At 43.8% G+C, this 17,711-nt stretch overlaps 8 protein-coding genes and 1 non-coding gene across 9 annotated transcripts; 3 read left to right on the top strand and 6 right to left on the bottom strand.

The window, feature by feature from the left end:
- Positions 1–164: 164 nt before the first annotated feature.
- Positions 165–2,416, bottom strand: HAP43 (Hap43p). The gene has a single exon (XM_018855036.1). The coding sequence runs from the start codon at positions 2,094–2,096 to the stop codon at positions 279–281; it is 1,818 nt and encodes a 605-aa protein (XP_018710505.1). The 5' UTR covers positions 2,097–2,416; the 3' UTR covers positions 165–278.
- A 785-nt stretch (positions 2,417–3,201) lies between these two features.
- TIM50 (protein translocase subunit) lies at positions 3,202–4,633 on the bottom strand (the record flags this gene model as incomplete). Its single annotated transcript, XM_018858304.1, has 1 exon — positions 3,202–4,633. A coding segment is annotated over exon 1 (1,407 nt), but the record flags the coding sequence as incomplete, so codon positions are not given.
- A 143-nt stretch (positions 4,634–4,776) lies between these two features.
- FGR39 (Fgr39p) lies at positions 4,777–5,516 on the top strand (the record flags this gene model as incomplete). Its single annotated transcript, XM_018858409.1, has 1 exon — positions 4,777–5,516. One exon carries the CDS (start codon positions 4,777–4,779, stop codon positions 5,362–5,364), a length of 588 nt encoding a protein of 195 aa, XP_018710503.1. The 3' UTR covers positions 5,365–5,516.
- CHO1 (CDP-diacylglycerol-serine O-phosphatidyltransferase) lies at positions 5,486–6,292 on the bottom strand (the record flags this gene model as incomplete). Its single annotated transcript, XM_018859033.1, has 1 exon — positions 5,486–6,292. The coding sequence occupies one exon, from the start codon at positions 6,290–6,292 to the stop codon at positions 5,486–5,488; it is 807 nt and encodes a 268-aa protein (XP_018710502.1).
- Positions 6,293–6,719: 427 nt separating this feature from the next.
- On the bottom strand, positions 6,720–9,095 carry METBIDRAFT_44421 (uncharacterized protein; the record flags this gene model as incomplete). Its single annotated transcript, XM_018857791.1, has 2 exons — positions 6,720–7,263; positions 7,324–9,095. 2 exons carry the CDS (start codon positions 9,093–9,095, stop codon positions 6,720–6,722), a joined length of 2,316 nt encoding a protein of 771 aa, XP_018710501.1.
- Positions 9,096–11,277: 2,182 nt separating this feature from the next.
- Positions 11,278–12,015, top strand: FGR12 (Fgr12p; the record flags this gene model as incomplete). The annotated part of the gene is made up of 1 exon (XM_018854291.1): positions 11,278–12,015. The coding sequence occupies one exon, from the start codon at positions 11,278–11,280 to the stop codon at positions 12,013–12,015; it is 738 nt and encodes a 245-aa protein (XP_018710500.1).
- Positions 12,016–12,932: 917 nt separating this feature from the next.
- On the bottom strand, positions 12,933–14,959 carry METBIDRAFT_32980 (uncharacterized protein). The gene is made up of 2 exons (XM_018856180.1): positions 14,809–14,959; positions 12,933–14,753 (listed from the first exon to the last, which is right to left on the bottom strand). The coding sequence occupies exons 1-2, from the start codon at positions 14,911–14,913 to the stop codon at positions 13,023–13,025; spliced, it is 1,836 nt and encodes a 611-aa protein (XP_018710499.1). The 5' UTR covers positions 14,914–14,959; the 3' UTR covers positions 12,933–13,022.
- A 1,363-nt stretch (positions 14,960–16,322) lies between these two features.
- Positions 16,323–16,394, top strand: METBIDRAFT_t194. Its single transcript has one exon. It is a non-coding gene; the product is annotated as a tRNA-Cys (tRNA).
- A 272-nt stretch (positions 16,395–16,666) lies between these two features.
- Positions 16,667–17,686, bottom strand: VMA5 (H(+)-transporting V1 sector ATPase subunit C; the record flags this gene model as incomplete). Its single annotated transcript, XM_018856179.1, has 1 exon — positions 16,667–17,686. A coding segment is annotated over exon 1 (956 nt), but the record flags the coding sequence as incomplete, so codon positions are not given.
- Between the last annotated feature and the right edge of the window lie 25 nt (positions 17,687–17,711).

Here is a 17,711-nt window from a genome sequence, read left to right as displayed (position 1 = left end):
AATAACACTGGCCTCAAGCCACTGAAGGCTTGAACACGAAAAAATGACATGTTTTCTTTGACGCAATGATGAAATACGACAGAAAGGTCGCCCTCCAAAGAATTTCACCTAGTGTTTTCGTGATGAGATGAGGACACACATGCGCGGTCTTTTACAATACTGGTCGTGCGATGGAAGAGGACAAATCTATGAATGCACCGGACCGCGTGTCGGATATTGAAAGCTTCCTCCACTTCGAAATGATATTTTCAGCTAGTATTAATAGACAGTATATTCTCTCAGTCGTAGACTTTTTTGTCGAGCTCCCGAATCATGTTAGCAACAGATTGCACCTCCACCTGCATTCCTCGCGTAGTAAGCCTTCCCACAAGAGACAGGAAATCGATCGTATTGAAACGTTTGTGGCGGGAGAGAGTTCTATAAGCGTCTGCACATGGTATGAAGATACCGTTGGATAATCCACTGGGCGTAGATGGATTTGGAGTAGAAGGGTTAGTGGACCCAGGCACACTTGTTGTACGGCAGTCACTCATGGAGCTGTGCGGACTATTGAAGTAATCGGACCCACGGCCTGTAGGAACAGCTTGAGCAGGTGGCCCCGTCTGTTGAGCAGCCTTGCTTGCAACTGTGGAGCAGAACAACGTGGACATCGGGTCTGTTTGGCATTGCGAGCAAGTCCCAGGGTTCCCCGTGCATCCTGATTTGTCGCCATTGTCTTGGTTGGCAGGCTGCAGGGCCTTCAGGGTCAGAGGTGCTTCTTGGGAGACCACTGTAGGCATTGGGCTTTGATTCATATTCGAAATCTCCCTCAATTCGAAAGTGGGTCCTGGGTGCATGACCGGTAGCGAGGCCTTGCGCATCATGGAGGGATGCTTGACTTGGATTGGAGGGAGCAGCGTGGGACCAGCCTCTTCCGCAGAAATGTTTTTCTCGTCCTCCATGATTTGCTCTTGTTGCAGACTCAACTCCTTGATTCTCGCGGCCTCCTTGGCCGCCTCTCTGCAAACGCACGGCGTGTCGTCAGAGCAGAAACCGCAGTTTTCCACTGGGGAGCTTTCATCGAACTCTTCGGCGTGCGCCTGTTTCTCTTCAGGGGCGCTTCTGCGCAAGCGTTTTAGGTCAGGCATCTTCTTCGAAGAAAACTCCGCCGTAAAGTCTACCTCCTCCGTACTCTTCGTTCTCTTCCCACGCAAGGACACTGCCGGCATGGGTGCAAACGTGTTGAACGTCTCCTCGAGAGACTTGGGGCTCTTCAAGCCGATGTCTTCACAAAGACACTGTTCTTTAATACACACCCCACAGTCAAAGTCATTGGTTTCGTTCGAGGCATGCATGTGCAGAGACTCTGCTTTGATGGTTATCGGGCCTGCTGGCGGTACAGGCTGAGTTTGGGCTCGCGCCACTGTGACTCCAGTAGAGTCCACCGAAGGGGCTGGCAGAATCTGCTGCACGGAATACAGCAGCAGGGCCGGCGAAGCTGTTGTGTGGTTTACCGGCAGCGACTTGGCAAAGTTGAGCAAGTGCTGTGCGCTCTGGCTGAGATCGGCCTTGTATGCGTTGCTGTTTTCGTCGACAGACAAGCGCGTGGCCGAGCCATAAGGAGCCGTTGGGTTCTGCAGAGGCTTTTCCAGAAACGGATAAGATGCTGGAGACGCGGCCGAGGCCGGCGCCAGAGGTGCACCCATGGAGCTACGGAACGTGTTAAAATCCAACCGGAGCTGTTCAACAGACTTGCTGAGAATCAGGTTTTCGAACTTCAACTTGTTGATGGTGCTGACGAGCCCCATTTCCTTGAGCTCCTTCTCCCGCTCCACCTCAAGCAACTGCTGCTCCAACTCCTGGACCCTGGTGGCCCGCCGTTCCCGGAACGCCCGCTGCGCTGCCCGGTTCTGCGCTTTGCGCTTAGAAGCAGGTGTGTCCACACTGGGCTTGCGGCCTGGCTTGGGCCTCGGCGGCAAGACCCACTCACGGGACGTGACGATCGAAGTGACAGCCCCTGGCGAGGACGCCGACTCGGGAGAAGAGGCGGTCCCGGTTCCTGCCGGGGAGAGCGCCAACGTAGTCCGGGGTGCTATACTAGGGCCTCTGGTAGACATGGTGTAGAAACGGAAGATAAATGGTTTCGTGTCCAGAGGATTTGGGGGTTTGTGGTTCGGCCCCGTTTCGTATTTGAGCTCAGGGCTGTCCTCTTGACAAAAGCTCAGCGGTAGTTCACGCTTTCAAAAACAGCCTTCAGTCAATGAAGCTACAGGAATACACCGTTCTCGCTGACGAGTCTCGAACGAGCGAAGCAAGAGTTTGTGTGGATACTGTGAAGGGACGTCTTTTAACGGAAAGACGATAAAAAATGAGATGCGATCTGGTGCCAGCCACTGATGCTTTAGATAATTTTGCCAAGACTGCGCGCAAGATGGGGCGTGTGCAGGTCCATGCACACCAACGTTGGCCGATGACGACCGGTGTTGTATTTGTAGTCGGTGATTAGCTCAAACAACGTTGAACTTGTTTGTGGTTTCTTTTTTTTGGCGAGACATTCCCTTAGCGCTTCAAATTCTTTATGGAGATACGGTATAGAATTTGTAGAAACGGTATCGAATTTGCAGAAACGGGGACCGTGGTCACATTGATTCCCCTCTCCCATGGCAGACGCGGCGTCGCCGAGATCGGACCTCCGCTACTCCTATTTCGGCACTCGCAGATTTCGCTCAGCCTGCGCCGTGATTTGGGAAGGAAATCTGGGCCTGGTAATTCGAGCTTCCCTATTTGTCAGTGCGCCTCTATTTCCTTGAAAGCTATCGACCCAACTGGGTATTTATTTGCCGCATGTAAACTTGTTGCCAGCCGAACGGGTATGTCATATTTGCTCTTGAGTCTTTGAATCGAGGTGTATTACAGCAGAAGTCAGCACTGTGCACTAGCGGCTCTCCCAGTATTCAAGCCTAGTCAAAATCAAAAATTTAGGATTGTCAGCTTACAGACTCGCTGTAGCATTCAAATTCGGGGCCTCTTTCTCTTTCTATGACACACTCTACTGCGTGTATATACTCAACTTGGAACTATCATGGCGCATGTACCGGATTTTCTGATGTTATGATAGGAACGAAAATGAACGATGATCACAAGTTGAAAACAAATTTACAAGATGTGTTTTAGCTATGTTCAAGTTGCATTAATCTATTGGCCCGCGGCGGCCTCCTTGGCGGCCTTTTCTGCTTGCGCCTTGGCAATATCCTCAGGGTTTGGCATTCCCTCCGTCATCAACTTATTCAAGGTCACCTTACCGTATTCCTCCTTCATTTTCTTTTCTTCTTCCAAAAACTTGGCTTCGTTCTCCTTCAAGTATCTTTGTAAGCTCTCATATTGCAACTGACCATGTTCTCTGATGATATCTAAGGGCATTTTTGGCTGTTTGTTGACAGAGCTTTGCGGGATTCCCATGAGGGAAGCAATGAAGCTTCCCGCATTTGGCTTGTGTGCTCTTTCCAATAAGTGCTTGTTGTCCTCCATCCATTTCTGGCGTAATTTAGCTTCACGGGCAGAGTACTCTTCAACAATGCTGCTTTTGTCAGTGAATGAGCTAAGAATGGGCCTGACATCCTTAACGGGCTGGGTGGCCAAGTATTCCAACAATGGAATCAATTTGACCAAAGTGTCATCAGGCTTTCCATCCCATGGCTTCAAAGTGATGGCATTTTCAGGGTTCAACACCAGGGTCTCTTCGTTGACGTCAATAGCAATAGTATTAGCCAAGTCACGATTCAAGAGATTCAAGTCCTTGATTAATTTTCCATCCTTGTAACGGCATGCCTCTCTAAACAAAGCGTACTGTATGTATGCCCTCAAAGGGTCCAATTTTGCCACAGTCTTCTCGGAGTACATTTGGTATTCGGAACCGAAGATAACAATCTCGTAGTACTGCGACAAGTAGCCCAAAAAGTAGTCTAAGCCTGGTCTCTTTGCTGTCCTCCAGCCGTTCTTAGCATCCCAGGATGAGTGGACCAAGAGATCGTCCAAGGTCAATACCAATGTCAAGGGGCGACGGTAAGCCTCTGGGGGTGGAGGAGGCAACAAATTCTCAAAGGCTGGCTCGCTGAAGAACGTGAAAAGAGACGAAACTCTCTTGTTCAACCTGCCGTACATAAGCTGGGGCGTGAAACCGTTTTCGATTCCTTGGCCCTCCACGGCCTTTTGCTCATCCTCCGAATCCCAGTCCCTGCACAAGAAGCCAAGACCAGCAAACCCTCCAAACAATGTGGCAGTGTAAAACCAGTTGGCATACTTCTCACGCTGCCTGTCTTTGGACGTCTGAGCACGGCGTCTTCTGCGTGCGCTTCTGTCTGTGTCATCTTTTTTACCCTCAGTTTCTTCCTCAGAGGATTTCTCTTTTTCAGCTTCCTCAAAGCCGGCACGGCTCAACATATCTTCGTTTAGTATACTTTGTGGTTTGTCGTCTGCTTTTTCAGAGGCCTTCTTATCTGAGTAGAATCTCTTTGAGATGGGTACGGTGCTGGTGAAGGAAACACCAACCGAAGCGGAACGTGATGCTCCGACAGTCACGCCCGATCTACTAACAATAGTCTTGGTGGCACGCAAGAGAGTTGGAAGCATGATGATGTCTATAAGCAAGCCTTGCGCTCTTTTGCTTGTATGATTTTTTTTGCCGATTTTTTATTGCCAACCGAGATCGCATCCGTACATTCGCGCCACATTACTATACAAGAGGGTACCTTAATGCAAGGCCCATCCGTTCTAAAGAGCACGGTCTGTTTCATCAGGATGCTTAGAGTAACCTACAGATTGAGGCATTGGCCTCTCTATCGAAACAAGTTGATCCAGGGCGCTATAAGTCAGTGTGCCAGACCTTCACGGTCGTACTCTTTAAAGCCTCCAGTGTATAAGAAATCGGCGAATATTTTGGTGAATGCTTTGAACTACGTCAAGGATGTCGAAGAGTATCAAGAAGCACTTACAAAAAACTCTGTTGCCGCCAATTTAACAAACGAACTCTTGCTTAAGATTTCCGACCAGCCCGAGCTACTATTCATACTCCTGCAATTTCATTCAAAGCTTGCCGAAATCGGGATCACTGCTAGTTCTTCTAGAGAATTTACAACAGCGCAAATTTGGAAATACAGAATCCACTATGTGATGAAATTGGCTCAACTTCATGACATATTTTGGACTCAGTGTCGATATCTCGACATTTCGGAAAGAGAACACAAGCTAGGCTTTCTGCCCACGGAAATAGGTGTTCTTGATCCCACTAACTTTGATAAAGATGCATATGAACAGTTGCAACGGGGCGTTTATAACGGGTTGAACTTTAAACATATTAAAATGGCCGGGTTAGGTTCGTTTGAATAAGAAAGGGGCAAGATACGTATTGTGTGGCTTCTTTAAAGTCACTTCACTGATGTTTTGCTTTATAAATATGCTTCTCTTATGTATCAGAGTAAACGTAGTTATGTATATATATATATGACACTTATGGTTTAGGAATATGCAAGCTCTTGGAGATTTCAGCACTTCCTTGTAAAATGAAGGCAAGTGACACAGCGTGAAGCTCAAGCACCGTACCTTCGAAAATTAATCCACCAGGCAAATTAGCTAAAATCATATCTTTATGAACCAAGTATGACATGATCGCAACCCATAGCAAATTCGATGGAACGGGCAAGCCCTCAAAGTACTGGGACTTGCCGTGGCTGTCTTTGGGTATGTTGTTAGAGGAAATGTTGAATCTAGCCAATCTGAGCAAGCCACACAAGATCCAATATGACAAGATCAAAACATCAACAGTGGACCTGAAGCCGATCGAAAACGCAATGATGGCCGGGGAGACACTAAAGGAAATCAAGTCGGCCAAAGAATCGAGTTCCTGACCCATGAGAGATGACTTGTTTCTCAAACGAGCGACTCTACCATCAAAAAAATCAAAGAATAAACCCAAGCAGATAAAGAAGTGAGCTCTTTGAATGTAGTGTGTCTGGCCCGAGAGAGCAAACCTCAAGCAAGAAATAATTGAATAGAACCCAGAAAAGCCGTTCAAAAGCGTGATGAAATCCGCCATGTGAAGGTTTCTGATCAAAGAAAAATGTCTCGAATCGCCTAAGAAATGCTGATAGTCTTTGGGTTCAGGTCTTGGCAATGGCTCCTGATTCGAGCTCAATGAAAACAAGGATGAAGAGCGTCTGATGGGAGGGTGAGGAGCAATGATTTCAGCATCGCTCTCTGCATCAGATGCGATGGCATTTTCGTTTTTCCTGTAGCCAGATGAGTATGAATCAGACATCTTTGGGAGCAATTGTGGTTCTTCTAAGGATATACCCTGTGTTGGGCGTTGGGAATTCGGTGAAAGCGACGAAGTAAAAAGAGTCTCGCATGTGCAAATTGCGAACTCAACTGGCAAGCATCAGGCGGGCGCCTCGAGTTGCGCTGCGAACGCTAATTGATTATGCCTCGTGCGCCTTACATACATACAATATGATTCGCACAATGAAACTCCTTGCGAAGAGCTCAAGAGACCTGAAGTTTATATACTTGAATAGCAGCTTAGTCAGGCACCTTCCGTTGTTGGGATTCGCCAACTGCATACCCTGATACTTCAAGCGCTGTACCTTCCTGTGTCTTAATACTTAGAAATCATCTGCCCTCAACTCTAAAATTTTCCTCATTTTGTTTTTCTATGAACTGACTTTATTTTTCGAAACCTCAATCGCCTAATCTGCTTCGTGGTGCAGAACATGTACAGAAGGCACCAGGGCTATACTTCCGTCACTAGGGCGATGCTCTCCAAAGTCTCTCATGAAATCCTGGTTCTTATTCAAGAATTGTGAGAGATTATGATTGTTTTGCTCCATGACTGACAAAATGGATTCCGTTGAAGAATGTCTAGACATTGATGGCCTGTCACCACCGGCGGACCCAAGAAGTAAAAGCTGCTCTTGCTGAAGCATGATCTCGTTCTGGAGCCTGAGGTAATGCTCGTGTTCGCTTTGATGATCGACGGGACTTTCTGCACGAGAATTGCTGTTCAAAGGACTATGCGCATGTGGAGATTCTGAACCATGCTCCGACGAGACAAAATTGGTATTCTCCAGAGGGGTGCCACCCAAAGGTAAGGATTGCTCAAACCCAGCCTCGAAAGGATTTTGATTTTGATTGCTTGGCGATTCAATTTTCGGTGTGAACATACCAGTAAGGCTCGATGACTGAATTTTGTCAAGTGATGCATCTCCAGGCAAGAGTTTGCCGAGATTCAAGCTACTCTGTGATGTGTTCTGAGAAAGAGGCTCGTTCTTAGCATTCTTTGTTCCAGCCGACTCCAGATCTCTGTGGGCCATCTTGGCCTCAATGAAATTAAACCTTTTGATGTGTTGACTCGAAAACTTGAGCAAGTCGTGCAAATCTGTAGACCACGCTTTGAAATCAGTTTCGTTTTGGCACTTGAATGTGAACTTTTGACTTGAGTTCGACGTCTTGGTCAACACAAATTTAAACTCTTTCTCGTTTCTAACTTGAATTGAGTAGTCGTTCAAATTATATGATTTCACGGGGGTGCTTTCATGATCCACGACTCCCCCGATCTTACCCTTTGCCTTCTTACGGATAGACGAGTTTGAAGACTCGTTCTTTTGGGCTTTTTCCGTATGATTTTCAACTTTGAACTCATGCAAGTAATTGCAGGTCAAAAGGTAGAAATGAGAAACGTATGACTTCATGACTTTCTGCTTTTTGTGTAAGTAGCCGCAACGTAAACATTTGTTATGAACCGAGTTTGAATAGGGAATAACGATGTCCTTAAAAGTTCTGGTTTCCTTTCTGGGTGATTTTTCATCGTTGTAATAAACATTTAAGAAGTTAGGGTTATGGACCATGAAGTACTGCCAGTCATAGTCCAGGGATTTGAGTTTGCCTTTGAGTGTCGCGCCGAGATTGAACAAACAATTTTCAAGAGTTGTTGCGTAGACCGCCTCAGAAGTGAGCGATTTAATTAACTTCTCTGTCACTGAGTGTAGGTCCTTTACCACATAGTTGAAAAGGTCCTTGGATATGGTCTGAAGATTCACGTACAGGGCGAAAATGTAGTTTTCGTGGATCAACTGGTTTTTGATTTGGTAGTCTAAATCCAACTTGACAAGGAAGGGGTCATTCAAGGAAACGGCCTCATCTTCATCTTCTGTGTCATTCCGTCTAATAACTGGTTGTGGTGACGAGTAACGATTGACAGAGTTAACAAAGTTTGTAAGGCAGTTGCCTGTCTTGGATACCTCTTTGATCAAAGTTGCATTGGCAAAAGATTCGTTTTTCAAAGAGGTCTTGATCTCTTTTATTTTGACCCCGATGTTTTTATGCAAGCTTTCAAGTTTAGGGAGAAGTTTGTGTGTAATCTCACGGCATAACTTAGCTTGCGCAGAGTAGGTACTGAAATGATCCTTGACGAGCGAAGATCCCATGTTGGTGAACAAAGAGTCTGGAGGGAAGAAAGTGGAGTCGATGGTCACGTCCGATTTGGGAGCAAGCTTTGCTGCAAGAATAGAAGAGCTAGTTGTCTGTGGTGCATTAGTCTTGCTTCCTGAGACCTTAGTGTTGGCCGGCTGTTTATGGTGCGAGGATACAGACGTCGCTGAGCCTTCAGGAACCAAATTTGAAAGACTGCCTGTCTTTCTATGTGCGAAGCTCAGATTTTTCAAAAAGGATGAGGAGGACTTTGTCTTGGGCAAGTTTGGACGGTTCGCGTCCTTTGATAATCCCGCGGCCTGTTGTGCCCCCGAAGCATTGGGTTCGTTTTTGGGGGTTGAAGTCTGGGTAGTCGTTGGGGAAGGAAGCTGTTGCTCCATACTTGAGAGGCATTTGTATGGCAAGTCTTTGAAGCCAGGGAATTGGATACTTCCTATGAGCTGAAGGTTCAAATTCAGCTCGAACTCTTTCGCCTTCACCAAGTCTTTCAAGTACACAATCAAGGATGCCACAAAATGCTTCCATAATTTGAAATAAGAGATAAGGTAGGTTATGGGTTTGGCGTCGTGTGGGGGCACATTGATATAAAAGGGGCTCCTCCTGTCAGAAGCCGGCAATATTGAATTTCCGGACATTTTGATGAGATGCGTGCTGCTTTCAGGAATTCAAAATTAGTCACGAAGAAAATGGGTGGTGTGTTTAGATCGGTTGGGTCAAAACAGATAAGGTGCGAAGCAAGGAGGGACGAGTTTGGTTCGAGCTGGAGCCAAAGAAAATTCTGTGAAGTCCTCGAATGATAATATACCGTCTCAACTGCAGATTTCGAGAGAACAATCGACCGGTATGATGGAGATGGGGTATCACTGTGAGGGTGTCGGGAAGACCGGGAAAGCAATGTATCCGCGGATGCACGATGTTCTTACAAGTCAGCTGATAAATAGGGGATCAAGATCCGGAGGTTGGATGAGTTACTCCCCGTGGATAGAAAAATAATATGGGTTTCGCGTTGGAAGACTCAAAGGACCGCCAGAATGTGCTGTTTATACCACCAAGAAAATGAAGAAGAGAATTGGTATATAAATTGGTTTCGGGATACGCCTGATCTCGTGCATAGGAGGAGGCCGCAGTCTAGTGTCAAACAGGAAACGCCAACCGCAAGGCTCCTTGCGACCGGCAACAAGAGGCAAGGGCCTAGAATCCTCACAGGTACGCCGGATGGACACCAAAGCCACTGCGCGTTCAGTAAGGCATGATGGGTCAAAGTAAAATAAGACCGCGTAATAGCGAATGACGTTGCGACGATGCCTGCAAGCGGAACTGAGTTTCATCACATTTCTTGCACAGCCCGCCAAGACAAAAACATAAGGACATCGGAGACATGGTCACGAGACCTTCCCTAGTCGTCGCGGTCAATGAGCGCGTTTGTATATCTGACACAAGAAAAAAAAAGGCCGGGCTGCACCCTAATTTTAGGCGATCAGCGAGATACTTTCAATCGCGTGGCCAGGTTTCGGCTCCGCCTGTTTCAAATATCAGAGGGTTAGCGAAAGCGAAGGGTGTTTGCTCGTTTTTGTTTAACCTCATTTGTCCGATGCCGCTTGAAGAATTCGGGGGAAGAGAGAGAGCCGACCTATATAACAGAAAAAACTGTTTTTTTAGTTTTGTCTACGATGGGCCTATACTAGCATCAATCGCCACATTACATGAAGCGGCCTTTTTCCCCTCAACTCATGACTTCTCGGCGCAGTTTTGTTTAAGCGCGTTGCCAATGTTTTTGATCTTCCACGCACGTCCCTATTGAAATCGCGTGACGTAATGTGAACCCAACTCATCTTTTTGAAAAATCCCAGCCTTTTCGAAGATAAGGACGAACGCATTAGATTTCAGGGTAAATAGTAAAGTTTCAATACTATGTATATCTTTCGAAAAGTTAAAAGATTTGTTTACAAACAAATTTCTATTGTCCGAATGAAGTTGCGGCTTTTAAGATGAAAAGAAAAAAAAAATACTCTGGGCCAACGTTCCGGCACATATTCCAGATATCATATGTTATACGCAGCACCGTGTATGAGCGTGCAGAATTCAATTCATTCTGCTCCGGCTGCGGTTGCATCGTAAAGACAGCATAAGCACCCCTTTTAGATAGACAAGGAAATCATTATGACAAATAAACTGCAGTATGTCCCACCTTCAAGGTTTCGTGTCAATTCGGAGAGACGAAACTATGTCACACATCTGTCTTTCTCGGTATCTAGCATTTAGGCATTTCATGAATTTCTCAAAAACTAAGGTTACTCCGCACATGCAAATCATCGTCAGGTACACTTGTCTGAGAGAATGCGAAGGCTTTTAATGAAGCTTTGATGAAAGGGTTAGAGAGTTTTTTTTCGACCCATCATTGTTTTCATCTCGTGTATGTCCCAGGGCATCCCCTCCTTGTAGGGCGAAGCCTTTGTTTTTTTAATATTGCTCATTCCTTGGGAGCTCGTGATTTGTTCTCCCTGTGTTACATGATGTCTGAGTGCATTCTCGCCGCTGCCATTTCCTATTGTTATAAAATACAATCATAATAGGGTTTGAAGGCCGGGCCGCACCGTAGATTTGCTATGCATTGGCTCGGTTAGGCAATTGTAATATATTGGATAACCTGGGCCTCTGGAATATTCAGCGCTATGATTGTCTATCAATTCTTTAAATATTCTGCTTAGAAGAACTTGACTATATGCTTTAATAAAGCATAACGATCCAATTTTATTTTTCTGCAATCCCTCTGTATACCACTTATTAGACATCTTATATCTTCATTGTTGGATGATGATGTTTCATACGACTCCAATATCTGATTTGCAATGCCATTCAATGAGAGATAATTCGAGAATAAAATCAGGCTCACCCGAGTGCTTTCATCAGCTGAGTTCCGAGAGGCTGTTTTTGAGCCCTCAATACAGATATCTTATTCCTGAAAGCAATGAGCAATTCGAGCCTTCTCATGAATACTTTAAGACTTCTGAAAACTGCTACTTCAATCAGGTGACAAATCAAAACCCCTATTTGGTACATGAAAGCGTCCTCAAAACAATAAAGTTGGAGTTTGCTTTGGAGGACTCTTATAGATCAATTCGCCCTCAAAGGAACGAACAGATTCGAATTAGAAAGAGACGAAAACCGCAAGAATGTGACTGGAAGCCAGAGTCCGTGTACAAAATTTACGTTGAGTGCAAACCTGACTTCTTCGAAAAGACTGATTATCAAGACCGCATTCCCAATCGATCTTGTTTTGGAAAGATCAATATGAGAATACCAAGGGCATGGAGCCGAAAGCCCAATAAATCAAAGAAACGAAAGATGTCCTCCTCGTCTGGGTCCGAAGCGACATTTGACCGTGTCAAACACGAGCATGCCATATACGAAGACTTGGCCCCTCCGCCTGAAACAAATAGTTCAATCCCCACGAACCTTGATGATGTTTTCTCGTTTGATTTCATGTTTGGACAACCGTCTTTTCGAGCTAGAGACGAGATATCCTCAAGTTCAACCCCTATCTATACTCTGTGAGACATGAAGAAACACTGACAACTTTATGACATAACATCAGTGCAGCAAAATTGCTTGTTACAAAAGCTTGATCAATCTACGAGGGAAGCTTTTCACACAATTACTTTGTTATGTCCCAATTTCAAACTATCCTACCAGTACGCGCTTTCTTCGTCGATGAATGCCACGCTTTACTCTGCGATTTGGTTCCGAGCATGTATGATCTGGTGGAAGCATTGGCGTGCTGAAAAGCCTCGAAAGACGCGGCTCTTGTCAAAGAAGCTTGACTTTTTGAGTAATTGTGACAATCTTGTTCGTCCAGTATTTCTTGAACATTGTCTTGGGAGCGCTGAAAGTCCCTTTTTATTGCATTTACAAGAGCATTACTCTTTTCAAGCTTCAAGTAATATTTCCACAGTCATCTGAGTCTAGTAAATCATCGCACACAACCAGTTGCCGGTGTCAACAGTCAAACTCCTCATTGCTGTAACGATGCACACATTTGAAACCTTTGATTCGACGTCAGGAAAACCTAGAACCGGAGACAAGAGGAAATAGTGAACGTGAAATTCGGCTCTTGGTTCCCGATGCAACAACTAAGCAAGTCACAGTAGCATGAATTTCAAAAACTTCAGTGATAGAGAATAGAAAGAATGTTTACTACAAACATAGAGATTCTTTGACTTGAACACTTCTTAATGATGTGATTCGAGATCAAAATAGATACGTAATGTGGAAAAGAAGCACCCAATGATCTGATCTGTTAGTATTTTTTGTGAATTGAAAAAAAAAACACTTCATGAGGTGTTAGCTGATTTCATTTACAGCCAAAAAAGCGGTGTCATGACAATAACGCATATTATATAATCATATGTGTTCCGTAGCTTTGAAACATACCATTAGGAAAAACTTTAAAGAAGTTCGAACAACAAAAATTTTCGGGGTTGGTTTTCAACCGCGGTTTTATAGTTTTTTGCATCTGCACTACTTATAAGTAATCCATGAACCAGAGCGAGTGAATCTAGGGCTTATTCGAGTCGAATATTCACACCAAGTTGATGCGCCCATTGCTCCATTAGGTCTAACTTATGATTAGTTTTCTGAGGCTCGGTCTCCTCCAGTATGTCAAGCCCAATACTAACGACCGATTCGAGAATTCCTTTTTTTGTATTTGCAGCTGCCTCATCATTTTCTTGACTTCGTTCGAGAATTTTCTCACTCTCTTCGCGTTTCTCAAACATGACCCGATCCTTCTGCGAGGAAACGCCTATTTTTTTCTTCGGAATTGAGCTCCACATGTACTTGAGCCATTCACCTTGCTCTGAATTTGTGTCTACTTGGAGCGCATTATTGCCAAATATTATCTCAATGATGTTTGAAACATTCATCCAAGTGCGAGGACTTTGCTCCTCTCTCAAGAGAGCATGTAGTTGTGTTGCAGAGTCGTAAACATCGCTTGATTCAAGATCTGATAATTCTTCCCCTGCAAAATTCCATGGGCCTTTGTAGGAGAGCATGTAAAGAGTCCGGACATTATTTTTCAAATACACTTCATTTAGGGCGGCAGGAAAAACTTTCTCTTGTTCCTTTGCGCTAAAGTTGACATATCGATTTGTGAAATTGATTTTCATACAAGAGAGTACACCCTTGTTCGCCATCTCAACAAGTAAATGTTCAAGATCATCTTCATCGTCTAAGCACAATTTCTTGATGAGATAATCAAATTGTACAGCGTCGTATGACTTAGCAAAGTTCAATAGCATATTCACTTTGAGGTTGTGGATCAAGACGTCCTGTGAGTTCATGAATAAAGTGTCTGAAGCAAGAGGGTCGTTTTCTCGCTTCATCCTATTCACCGTCTCCAAATAATCCATTAAATCTAGTTTTTCATACGCATCGACCAAATCCATAAGATTTTTGTACTCTGAAAGCTGTGCATAAGATTGTGTTTCTTGAGATTCGAAAGGACTCACTTCACTCTGAACCAAGAGACAACAAATCATGAGGTATTTGAGCACTCTTTTTTTGGAAGAGGAACCAGCCTCATCGTAATTTCTAAAGCTTTCATAGAAATCAACGCGGGCTTTATCATAATTTCCCTTGAAAAATTGAACAGTGGCCCCACATTCCCTGATTACGCCCATTACTTGAGGATGTGTGATGGCAGGTGTAACCTGTATGCATCGACTATAGAGCTCACCAAGACGGAGAACACTTTTGGTGGTCTTCATTGTGAATATGATCTCCGCCGCGAGAATTTCCAAAGCATACGAGTTTTTTGTCAGCTCTGAAACATTTTCCAATCTGTCGTTTATTAAGTCAATAAGTTGCTCACAGGCCTCTAGATCATTGATTTCAAGAAGATTGTTGAGTCTGTTAACATTAATTTTGAGCCAAAGTCTATGTCCCGAAGAGCCTGACAAAATAAAGTCTTGAAGATGGTTCACAATTACGTCGTACAAGTTTTTGACAAAAACATGATCGGATGAGGCAGCATACCTAGTCAAAATCTTGCTGACTGATTCTTCTGCATAGTTCCCGTTAAGACCTGGTAAAACAACCATCAATTTCCGAACATCTTCCAACACAGAGGTATACTCCTGCTGCTGGTAATGAATTTTTGCAAGTTGTTTGTATGACTTAAAGATCCACTCAGTATCTCTGTTGACATCTAACAGTGCAATCAACTTAGTAAATTTCACACCCGCTTCTTTTAGTGAGTCCTCTTTTAGATCTTTGGCGTAGTAATATTGATTCTCCTACTCAGTTAGTACATGTACAATCTCTCTGAAATGAAGTGTGCGGTTGACGTACTGGTGAATCTTCTTCAATTGGTCGAGCCTCAGAATTCTCCTCGTCGTCCTCTTCAAACTCAAACTCATAAGATTCTTCTGAGAGATATTCGTCTTCTTCGGACATGCTGACAATTGTGCAGAGCTCAAAGACTTCAAACATGTATATCTTTCGGAACATACATGACCAGCGTGTGAATGTGTAAATATGCAGGTATTTATCATTGGCTTTCTGCCTTTTACGATTCTAATGAAATCAAGTAGTGCCCAGATTTCAGGATTTTACTTAATCATGAGAATTATCCCATTTTATAGTACAGATATTCTTAGTTGTGGGAAAAGTATGTTGTCTATTCAAAGACTTGTGGTAGATCTTACACGGGCTGCCCAGCTGAGTCTTCAGTATGCAAAAGATGACTTTTTATAGCCGCGAAAGATTCAGAGTACGCTAGACCATTAATTATGAATTTAAACCATGCGTTTAGCGATTAGAATTGTCACAAAATCGTCAGGATAATTCATCAAAAAATCCACTAATAAAAAAGACCATTAGAATCATCCCACAATACTTTGTTAAAGATTGATATTTTCTTTCAAACATTCTATTATATGACGCTGTTGGTAGGTGTATACAAAGTTCACGTCAGCTAGACCTAACAATAATAAAAAGAAAATCCCAAAATCTAGATGGATTTCCAGGTGCACATAATACATGACTCTCATAAAGAATTTATGTTCGTACTGACAATAACGGCTCGAATATATTTTGAAAACTCAACTTTTCCCGTGACGATATCTGAGGCAAAGAACAAAATCCAATTGCAATATTTTTTTAAAAAAAATCTTTGAGACTTTAAAACTCTCCTCGAATCTTTTTAAGGTAGATTTCTCTGATTGAAAGAAAAAAATCATAGAATATTATATAGAAAACCTTTAAACAACACACCTGGTGTCGAAAATCGGCCCGTCACCTTCTGTTAGTCACGGCCCGAAGAGTGGTCGGCTTTTTTTTTTTGGTAGATTCATCTGAATTTATATAAAAGATCTTTAAACAGCTCCCAGCTACGTACCAAGTGTCTTAGCTCGGCCCGTCCCCTTCCGTTAGTCACGGCCTGGACAGTCCTCATGGCACGTATCTGTTTACGTATTGGATATTACGTCATCGACTCCTAGGATAGGTCTCCTGTAGTAGTCGCTTCAACTCAGCTGGTTGTAGCGGACTTAAGGATCCCACTTCATGCGACTCGCCACGCCTTCTGGTGTAGACCTTGAAGATCGTGGTGACGAACCAATTTAATTTTGTTAAGTTCTGCATATTTTTCTTTTTTTTTTGGTAGATTCATCTGATTAAAGGGGCAAAACTATATAACGAATCATAAAGAGGCCAACATTGAATTCAAGCCAACTGCCTATCCTGGCAACCTGTCTCTTCTGAGGAGTTCTATTTTCCAGTGGCCTCTCACACAAGGAGAAGTTACTAGCCGTCCACAACTCTTAGTTTTCATAAGTTTTCAAAACCTTTCAAAAGAACAAGAAGCTCGTATGGCGCAGTGGTAGCGCAGCAGATTGCAAATCTGTTGGTCCTTAGTTCGAACCTGAGTGCGAGCTTCATTTTTTTGAATTGACATGTAATTGTCTTTTAAGTTATTCATAGGAAGCGGTTTCACGTCTTATTTTTATGGCTAAGCGTTTATTGTAGAATTAAAATATTGTTTTGGTAAAAATCGGTCAAACACTGTGCATAGTTTTGTTCACACAATGTCAACCCGATACAAGACAAAAGGCTCGTAATCCGAGTCCACCAAAGAGGCATACTCATGCAAATTACTTTTCTCAGAAAATCCATCTCCTCCCAAGTAGCCAAAGTTGGCAATCAATTCTTTTTTTGCCTTATTGATTGTGCCAGAATTGTCAAATCTAATCACAAAAGAATCGAATTGCGGTGGCAAGCCGTACCTCAAAACGGACTCCACATACACACGAATGGCCTTTATATGAAACCAGCCTGAGAAAATATCAGAGTACGCTGTTTTGGCTAAGCGAATCAAATCATTTTTCGTCTTCATCTCTGTGGCTTTCGTAACATCGAATTCCTTTCTCATCTGATTCATATTTTCCTCTGAATATACAAAATCTGTTCTTGGATGCCATTTGTGTTCCCTGCTTGCGCTGATAAAGTCCTGCTCGTACTTTTTGAACAAAGCGACCGTGTACAACTCGTATTCGTCATCTTTGGCAATGACCTGGGCGCTTCTGGGGATGACAAATTGAGTGAGGGACTCATACGACTTTTGAAAATCCCCAACGAGATTCTTCGGAACAGCAATCAAAACAGTAGTTAAGTGATCAGAGTCTAAAACAAATTGCTCGGGCCGAACAATTTCGTGCAAAGATTTGATAGATAAGTCGCCGTTCTTTTTTCTGTCAGCGGCCAAAAAATTAGACTTTGCCGTCTGATATTGCTGAAATGTTTGACGAACATCGTTGTCCAATGAAAGGGCATCGCTGCTGATAATATCAACGAGATCTTTGATGGACTTGTCCAACCTATATTTCGATGTATTCCAAGAGAAGTTCTCAACAAACGAGGACACGGATTTTCCATTTACAACCCTTGAGTCCAGTGACAGCTTCTTCTGTTCAACATTATCAATAATATCCGCTACTTTTGAAACGGACGATGCAATTGATGAGTCTAATTTGGCAAGCTCCTCCGAGATCTGCACCAATGAATCCAACGTCCGGATATGAAAATCGGGCAAGTTGAACTCACTTAAGGGTTGCTTTCCCAGCTGTAATTGGCGCTCTAAAAACGGAAAAGCATTGGCAGACTGTGGAAATGACACCACAAGGTACTGAGAAAGAGACTCCATGTCTGGTTGGCGATTTCAAGTACTGAGACACGGAGATTGGGAGTTGGAATAC

This window comes from Metschnikowia bicuspidata (genome assembly GCF_001664035.1).
Source record: "Metschnikowia bicuspidata var. bicuspidata NRRL YB-4993 chromosome Unknown METBIscaffold_5, whole genome shotgun sequence".
NCBI classification, from domain to species: domain Eukaryota; kingdom Fungi; phylum Ascomycota; class Pichiomycetes; order Serinales; family Metschnikowiaceae; genus Metschnikowia; species Metschnikowia bicuspidata.
Note: the sequence above shows the minus strand (reverse complement) of the source record. Positions and strands in the feature narration are given on the sequence as shown.